This window comes from Nothoprocta perdicaria, unplaced genomic scaffold, assembly GCF_003342845.1.
Source record: "Nothoprocta perdicaria isolate Ctin4 unplaced genomic scaffold, notPer1 scaffold_7, whole genome shotgun sequence".
NCBI lineage: Eukaryota > Metazoa > Chordata > Aves > Tinamiformes > Tinamidae > Nothoprocta > Nothoprocta perdicaria.
Window position 1 is genome coordinate 643,918 of NW_020455976.1, and position 8,733 is coordinate 652,650.

At 48.0% G+C, this 8,733-nt stretch overlaps 1 protein-coding gene across 2 annotated transcripts in view; it reads right to left on the reverse strand.

The window, feature by feature from the left end:
* Positions 1–8,726, reverse strand: part of CNNM1 (cyclin and CBS domain divalent metal cation transport mediator 1) — a 17,017-nt gene extending 8,291 nt beyond the window's left edge. The window contains exon 1 of one of the 2 annotated variants that reach the window (XM_026050736.1): positions 8,219–8,700. In XM_026050736.1, coding sequence (XP_025906521.1) covers positions 8,219–8,696 — 478 coding nt within the window. In that variant the 5' untranslated portion in view covers positions 8,697–8,700. Of the gene's footprint in view, positions 1–8,218 lie in introns of both variants that reach the window. The other variant, XM_026050737.1, reaches the window with a different exon arrangement.
* Positions 8,727–8,733: the final 7 nt, after the last annotated feature.

An 8,733-nucleotide genomic window follows, 5' to 3' on the forward strand; every position in this document is an offset into this window, starting at 1 on the left:
GAGAGGAGAGGAGAGGAGAGGAGAGGAGAGGAGAGGAGAGGAGAGGAGAGGAGAGGAGAGGAGTCTCTCATGGACACCACATCCAAAAATTTTCCCTCTTTGTGCTTTTCTCCATTTTCCTGGAGTCTTCCTTTGCGATACCTCTATGCATGCAGGGTGCTGATCCTGCACAATTCTCACCAGCCTGGGGGCTCTGAGACCCCCAGACTTCCCTGCAGGGACGCTCTCTCTTCCCAACACACTTGTCCCTGAGGTCCTGGAGCAGGGGAGCACTTCCCTCGCACACACCACAGCAGTGGCTTGTCCCTGGAGACAGGGTGCGCTCACCTGAACGGCTGGGTCACAGCCACAGCTCTGTGAAGGTCCCTGCCTTGTCTCCTGCAGGCAATATTACCTCCAGGTAATGCCCTCAGCTGCTCTAGATCTGCTTCTCCTAGGATGCCGACAACAAACCTGCTGGCTACTACGGGAAGTGGAAGGTGTCTATGTATGGAAATGCAGTACGGATGGGTCCCTGCCTGCTCTGCAGCCTCCTCTCCCCTGCAGTGACTTCTGGGCTGTTCCCTCCGTGGGGCAGAGACTGGCACCTCCAGGGCAGTCCCACAGAACACTCCCTCCTGGGGAACATGTGCCCTTCAAATAACCCTGCCCTGCAGCTGAGACCAGCAAATGATATTTCTCAGACAAAGATCAGCACCATACATTTCTCAAAGAAAAAAGAAAAAAAAAAAAAAAAAACTTAGGCATGTTCCACAGTATAAATTCCCTCCTCCTCATACCAAGCTTTTATTGCAAGATTTCGGAGAGCAGCTCACTGCCTCCCACGCCTACAGAATTAGAAACGAGAACATAACATTGCAGCAAGTAGCACTCTTGTTCTTTCTATGATGCTGGAGATGCGCTTTAAAAACAAATCAGTATCTTCAGGGCATTGAAAATTCAGTGATTTCTTCGGGCCAGGACTATCTCTTTTCATATAGCAGTTTGTGCATACTCTCTGTTAAGTGTGTAATAAAGTACCGTGACTTGAGCCTTAAAAAGAAAAAAATAAGAAGCAGAGTTGGCTGCAACACAGCAGCAACAGCTACGTTTCATCTTAGCAAAGTCCAACTTTCAAAAAAGTCTCCTTTGCCAAAACCCACTCCCAAACACTGGGGCCATCTGGTCTCATGCAAGTCCTCGGGTGAGCAAGGAGAGGGGAGAAGATATTTCTTTTGGCCAAAAGCTCTCCGTTAATGACATTTACATGCAACCCAAAACCACCAAACCCTTACAAAAAGCTTAGGTGCTACTTAAAGGCAGTCAGAGAGTAATGGAGGCAATTCTTTTTTTGGCCAAACACCTACATTGACACTGTAAATTACTCTAGAGCAGCCACACAGAAATGTGATTCCAGCTCCATGTTCACATAGCAGCAAATCAGATTACTGCGAAACAACCCAGCACCATTACTCTGGAAGGAGACCCACGGTTTCATTGCACCGGAGGCAGAGCCAGCAGGGCTGTTGGAGCACTCAAGAGTTCTTTATTTTCACAGAAAATAAACACTTGTAGCCATACTATAAACCCCAGGTTTAGGTTTCAAGGATAATGTTCACATTAGGAAAGGAGCAGGTACCCAGCCCTGGAAAACCATTGCAATTAACAGCTCCTCCTGGCCTGCAAAGAAGGAATCCCTTCTCAACCAGCTGACACCCATAGCACCCATAAAAACCCTCACAAAGCCTGGTGGGAATTACTACTGCTCCCAGGAGGGCCCCCTTGGGAAAGGGCTGTTATATCCCAATTCCTCTCCTAAAGGGCATGAAATCATTTTCAAGGTTCTGTCCCCACACCTACATGGGTCCGTCATCTCTTCCCATCATGGGGAGCTTGTTCTTCTCAAGACTTCTGTAACAAACCTTATAAATTTGGCAATGGGAGCTGGGGAAAGCTGGTAGGTCTCCTGTCTGGTGGGGCTGCTGCTCGTTCCTTTGAGGGCTGGTGGCACCACTGAGCTTGAGTACCTCCTCCTGCACCCCTGGAGCTGCTACACACATGTAGGGAAGACACAGCAGCTTTCAGAAGAAGGTATGGGGGCAGAAACTTCCTTCTGTCAGGTTAGGAGGTGCAATTAATGTCTAGGGAGGGGTGGTCCAGCAGCAGACGTGGGGACTTCAGAGAAGTGGTGTCTTCTTCTCTGGCTGCTATTTTGTAGTTCTGTTTTAGTGGAAATATGACTGATATAAATCACTTTTTTTTTTTTTAACTTGATATAAAACAGGTCTGAAATCTGTAAAACTGATTCCAAAACTATATTATTATAACTCTTCCCTGATAGTTCAAATGAAATGAATCACAAGGGCTAGTTGTTTCACCACTAGCAAACTGTCTTGTGTGAGTTTTACAGGGGATATCACAGATGCAAAAATGCACTGCGAAACAGTGAGAATCAAAGCCTTGGTTTGGCAAGCACTAGAAGGAATGGGCAATTAACTTTACTTGTGTGAACAGCTCCACTGGCCTCCATAGGACTGCTCATGCACAGGAAACTATAGTGATTAAGTGTCTGCTCAGCACGGGCTACGACCGCACTAAATTCTTTATGGGCAACATGAAATCTGCTCTTTTCAAACAACAGCTTCACTTAAAGTTAATGCCTCCAAATGCTAAATTATAGAGCTAATATAAACAACCAAAAGCTTAGAAAAGCAGTTACCTGAATTGCTAGGTAAAGCTTTTATGTTTGTTTTTAGGAGTCTTGCTTTTCATAGGTATCTGAACGACCTTGGGCTCCCTGAGCTACTTCGAAGCATCCTCCCAAATGAGAGGACAGAGCCTGAATAAGAAAATGTCTTTTCCTGTGGGAAAGAAAGTGCTGCTGGCGGCAGAAATAGCCCAGACGGCTTCCTTATCTTTTTAATGTAGGTGCTCTGCCAGAGGAATGCTAAAGATGCTTTAACCCGGTCTCTTGTTCTGCAAGATGAGTATCGTGAATAGGAAATTTCTTTTCATGAGTTTTACTGTAAAATCTAAAATCGCTATTAGAATACTAAAGGTGCAGGCACAAGCCATGAGCAATTTCCAGCTACAAATGGAAAGCCAAAAAAAAAAAAAAAAAAAAAAAGGTAATTGGAAAACTAGGCTGATCGACAAAATATCATGCTGCAACTTAAATCTCTTCTCAATGTGCTTTTAATCACAGTTCTTCCCAGCGCTGGGGCAAGAGCCAGTGCCTCTGTCCCTCCTTGCAGATCCGCAGCTGAAGTTAAGTGGGGAACCTGACTGGAGAGTGTGTGGAACTGGAAATGTGCGGGAGGCTGCGCTGCTGCATCACTGCAAGGCTGCACCACACGTGACACTGCATTGGGTGAGTGACAGCCAGAGGCAATGCTCATTTGCACCAGGGAGGCTGTGAGGACACCTCAGTCTGCAGGACATGGTCCTCCTCGCTTGGAGCTGTGGGGCTGTGTCTCACGTCTCTCCTGGGCTGGCCCACGGTGGGGTTTGCTGGGGCAGGATGTAGCCTCGTGGCAAGCACTGCTTTCCAGTTGAAATCAAGACAGCCCTTGAGGCTGTCGTGCTTGTTTCACGCTTGCAGTGACTGTGGGCTCAGGGGAGGGACAGTACGAAAAGCAGCTGAATTAGTTCAGGCACCAGTTTCTAGGTCTAATGGAGGCCATGGAGTATTCTGGAAATCAAGGGCAGACTTTGGGGCCCAAGTAACCTCCGCAGGGTGGGCTGTTGTCTCCAGTAAGTCTGGAGGTTGCCTTGGGAGACTTTATTTTCAGCAGCTTTTTAAAAGACTGAAGAATGACATGCTGAGCAGTAGCTCAGTACCTGCCTGCTGCAGGAGAATGAACACAAGAGCCAATTTCCACTGCTTCCCTGGCAGAGGAAGGTGTCCTGCTGAAAGGCATGACAGTTGCATGGAACCCACCACCCCAGAAAAGGAGTCACCAAGACCAGTAAATGACCTAAGCAATGGGAAAGGATTGTGAGTCCCCAGGGGTGCCTGCAGACCAGGATGCACCTCTTGGAAAGCCACCATGTGACATTATGGTATAGGAGTGAGGCTGCAGCATGTATTGCTTTGGATCTCTGCTGTGAAGGAAGGAAAACAGGCTGCGTCACCCACCGCACTTCACGCTAAACAAATACATCAACTTTTCTTCCTATTTCTAGTCTCCTAAGACAACGTGTTATCTTACTGGGATTTTGCCTGCCTCTCCACACTGCTCCAGGTTGCTAAGTATGGTGCAGTTGCATCTTTGGTGTATTAGGCAATTCCTGTAGTGACCCCAGAAGAAAAGCCAGGCACTCTATGAAGTGTGCCATGCAGGAACTGTCTCCAAACCTTTTCTTCATTTCAATAGTTTCAGCCTCTTTCAGGTTGCAGGTGGCAAAGTAACCCTGCTCGTGTGTAGTTTCTTACCACTTATGAAGAATGAACACAGATTTAGGGTAAACCCCTCCTCTTAGCACTTACATGTAAGTGCTTCACAGCTATGCACAGCTCTTATTGAGAGATGGTCCAGCTTGCCTGAAGAGCTGCCAAACTGGGTACCCGCTCCTCGTTATTCTTGAATTTGAAGACCACCAATCTCTGAGGAAGGTGCATCTAAACCTTCCTGTAGTCCAAGCCCTGGCTGTCTTCAGCCCAAATGGGGCTGTCTTCTGGCCCATGCTGCTGCAGTGTCACTTTGTGAAGAGCTTCAGCAGTTGCCCAGCACTTTTGGCCAGTGCACCTAAGCCCAAGCTATTCATCCAGCAGGCTGACTCCCCCTCTTCTGCTCCTCAGTCTTTGTCAGTCTTTCCCAGCTCCCTCAGAGCTCCCAGTTTCACTGTTTCCAGGAAGAAATACCAAGAGAGAAGATAACAACAGGCTTACTAAAGGGTAGATGTGGACAGCTTGACCTTGGCCTTGATGAGCTCTGTTTTATCATCCAAGAGCTGACAGCAGCCCATGACAGAGGTAACCCTGCTAGGTCATGAGCTTTCCTGGTGCTACTGAAGCTTCCACTACTCTTTTTATGCAGTTTAAATATTTTGGGCAATCTGAAGCCACGGACTTCAGCCATGCCCTGGGGGAAACATCATAAAACATAACTCCTGTGGGCACCTGGATCCACTTGCCTCAAAATGCTGTCCAGGGACCCATTGGGAGCAGGGCATCTCTGCTTAGGTACATATTAAACCTATTCAGACAAAGAATGCATCTTACTGGTGCTGAGCTTAAACAAGCCCAGAAAATAATGAAGGAAAATTTCCCTGCAAAACCCATTACAAAAGTCTAGTGGCTGGGGGGGGAAAAACAATCTTCAGAGCCAGGATAATGTACTAAAAGAAAAGAAAAACAGCAGGTAAACAAGGATGATGTCACTGTGTAGGAGGAGAGACAGAAAGAGAGAGTGCTAATGGTGGGATGAGCAAGAGTCATGGAAAACACTGTTTTTAAGGATACTGTTGATGGTTTGTTGAAAAAAAACACAGATGTTTGTGTATGAGTACAATGAGATTAGGCAGAAAACTTAAAATTGCTTGTATATTATGCAAAAATGACACAAGTATAGTAGATATTAATCATTATAAGTTATAAATCATTATCAGTAAATATTAATCATTCCTGAAACAAATCTTGAAGTACAATTGCTACTCAAGAAAGAAAGATAGAAAATTGATAAGTACTTTATATAAACGCTGCCATAACCAAAAGAAATAAAAAATATGAAAATCTGCTTAAATCAAAAGCTTGGGAGAAGGAAAAGAAAGCTAACAAGGCAGATTCAGAAGTGTGCCGGGGAGCTATTGACTTGGAGGTGGTTAGCAATCGCTGTCCTCATCGGGGACTTTAATTTCCTAGAGGGAGACCAGGCTTTATAATCAGTGGGAACATTTGCTGTCCTGCACGTAGGCTGGATGTGCTAAGTGATGGATGTCTTCATTAGACAGGCACTGAACCAACGAGCACTGAAGCTATGTGGATCTTAGCAGAGATGTCATGGAAAATCTGCCTGTGGAAAGAAACCTTGATTTCTTCAAAGAAGGTATTTCAGCATAATTGAAATGGACACAGAAAAAGGCAACAGTGACAAAGATCTTAATTACAAATAGGAAATGTTTATTTAGATATTAAGTAGTCGGGTAAACTGTGCTGGAAGGGCAATAGATGGGACTGCATAGATGGGACTTCCTTCCCTTGGACGGAAGGTCTGTGGAAAGCTGTGTTTGGAGCTGAGAAAGGGGAGTTTAGGAAGGGTCCAGGGCTGGACTAGGGGATCTTTTGGACAGCTACAAATACAGGGTGCTGGGAGTGAACAGAAGGCCTAGAAATGGGAGAAAGGCAAATCAGAAGAGAACAGCAACACCTAGGCATAAGAAAATTTGGGTGAAGAGCTGGAATTGCTAAACACTGAGCAGAGTTAGATAATAACAGATATTTTAGCCACATTAAAAAAAAAAAAAAAAAAAAAAGGCCGGGAGAGGGTAGAAGGGAGGTGAGGACAGGATGATATTTAAGGGACAGTTTTACATAGAGGTGATACTAAACACCTATGGGACACAGATGTAGGGGAGCAAGAGCCCAAAGCACAATCCGAAGAGCCAAGCTGAAGTAGGCTGGAGAATCTTCATCTGAGAGGAGGACTAGTATAAGAAAGTGCAGAGCAAGTAACAATTGCTGTTAATGCACCTGTCAGCTGGAATTATACAATGAAGAAAATTCAGTATCTGTATTTATGCAGGGAAGAGGGGATGGTGAAGAGAGCAAACAAAATAAGTGAGCTAAGCAAGCCCATTTCTATAAGTGTACTGATCAACGGCGTTCCAAGTTGGAGAACAAATGTGGAAGGATAAACACCCAAATATGTCATAAAAAAGGGGAGAAAATGCAGGGGGGGCTGCCCAAGGGATGGTGTGCTACACTCATGTGAATATCTTTGATAATACCTGACTTGCTAGAGAAAGGAGAGGCAGCAGAGACCAAATGACCTTTGTTAATGCTGTAGCACAGTGCAGGAAATTGCAGTTGAGAAGGACTTGCAAGGCACGAGGAGTTTGGAAGAGGAGAGACAACTATGTTAGAAAAGACAGGGGAGGTACAAGGAGGGGAAATTACTGCAGAAATCATCAAGGAGGGGAAATTGCTGCAGAAATCATCAAGGCTGAACTGAGAGAGAACCATCTTAATACTTTTGCTAAAAGCCTTGTTACTTAAGAACACAAGAATTTGCCAATTTGCACAGAGTTGGGAGCCAGCAGGTGCACTAAGAGTAAGGTTAAATGCTTTATGCCAAACAGAGTTTCTCTGCTTGTGGCTCCGGGAAGTGGTGGGAACACGGCTGTGTACCTCTGGCAAGAATGCTGCCCTGTGGGTACCTGATCATTGCACACTCATCACTTGCCTGGTACAGATAAAACATTGCTTCCTCACCCCCAGCCCTATAAACTAGTAGAGAAGATTCAGAGAGAGGCTTTCTCCAGGCCAGGGAAGGACTTGTTCGGCCTCTCTCACATCATCAGCTCTGCTTGCTGTAGAGGCCACAGGCAGCAAAGCAGCCTCTGTATTATCTTCCTCTATCATTACATAATGCAAGACGTCACCATGCAGCCATTTCTTACAGCCTCAGCCTGTGTGAGGTACTGGATGGCACACAGGAATATGCCTCACAGTTCCCAGCAGGGAAAAAGCAAATGCTGCATATTCTCAAGGTACGGTTAATGATAATACGTCACTCGGCCTCTCTGGGGCTGCTGGCAGCTGCTGCGCTGTGAGCACTGCAGGAGCTGCTAGGAAAGAACAGCTATATCTAAGGATTTGGGCTTTTCCCTTTCCCTTAAATCACTTACACACAACCCCTTTCCAGGCCTGCTTCTGAGATGGAAACATGAGAGCCGAGGCCTGAGATGCAGCCTCCTGCTGTAACCCCCACCATGGCACAGAATTGAGTAGTGGCTCCCATGGCTGCACACCGGGCCCCACAGCAGCCTTGGACCCTGCCTGCTCTGATGAGCCAGCGACCTCCAAGGCTGAAGGCTCCATTAGGTCCCAGGTGTTTCTGGTGCTGAGACCCCCGACCCACCCAGCGGCTGTCTCAATGACACCAGCGACACGGCCGCATCAGCACATGCAGGTGGAGCCTGGACCCCACGTTCCCCAGGACCTGCCAGGAGGCCAGATGGGGCAGGCAGCAGAGGGGGCTGCCTGGGAGGAGCGCGGGGGGAGCCCCGACAGCCTCACCCTTCTTGAACTCCTCGAGCAGCGTGTCGAGGCGCGTGTCGTTGAAGACGCAGTGGAGTGGGCGGCGGTAGAAGCGCGTGACGGTCTGCAGAGGCGTGCAGTCGTCGGGGTCCACGAAGGCCAGGTCCTTGACGAAAAGCAAGTCCACGATGTTGTCACGCCGGTCCCCCTCGTAGACGGGGATGCGGGTGTAGCCGGAGCGCAGGATCTCAGAGACAGTGGCAAAGTCGAGCACGGCGTCGGCGCGCAGCATGAAGCAGTCGGCGAGCGGTGTGAGCACGTCCTCCACCACCTTGGTGCGCAGCTCCAGCGCGCCCTGCACCATGGCCAGCTCCTCGTGCACCAGGTCGCCGTGGGGGCCGGCGGCCCGCAGCGTCTCCAGGAGCCGCTCGCGCGTGGAGAAGACGCTGAGCTCCTGCCGCAGCGCCCAGTCGAGCAGGCGGCTCAGCGGGTAGCAGAGCGGGAAGGCGGCCAGCATGAGCAGCCGCGTGAGGCACAGCGTGCGCGACGCGATG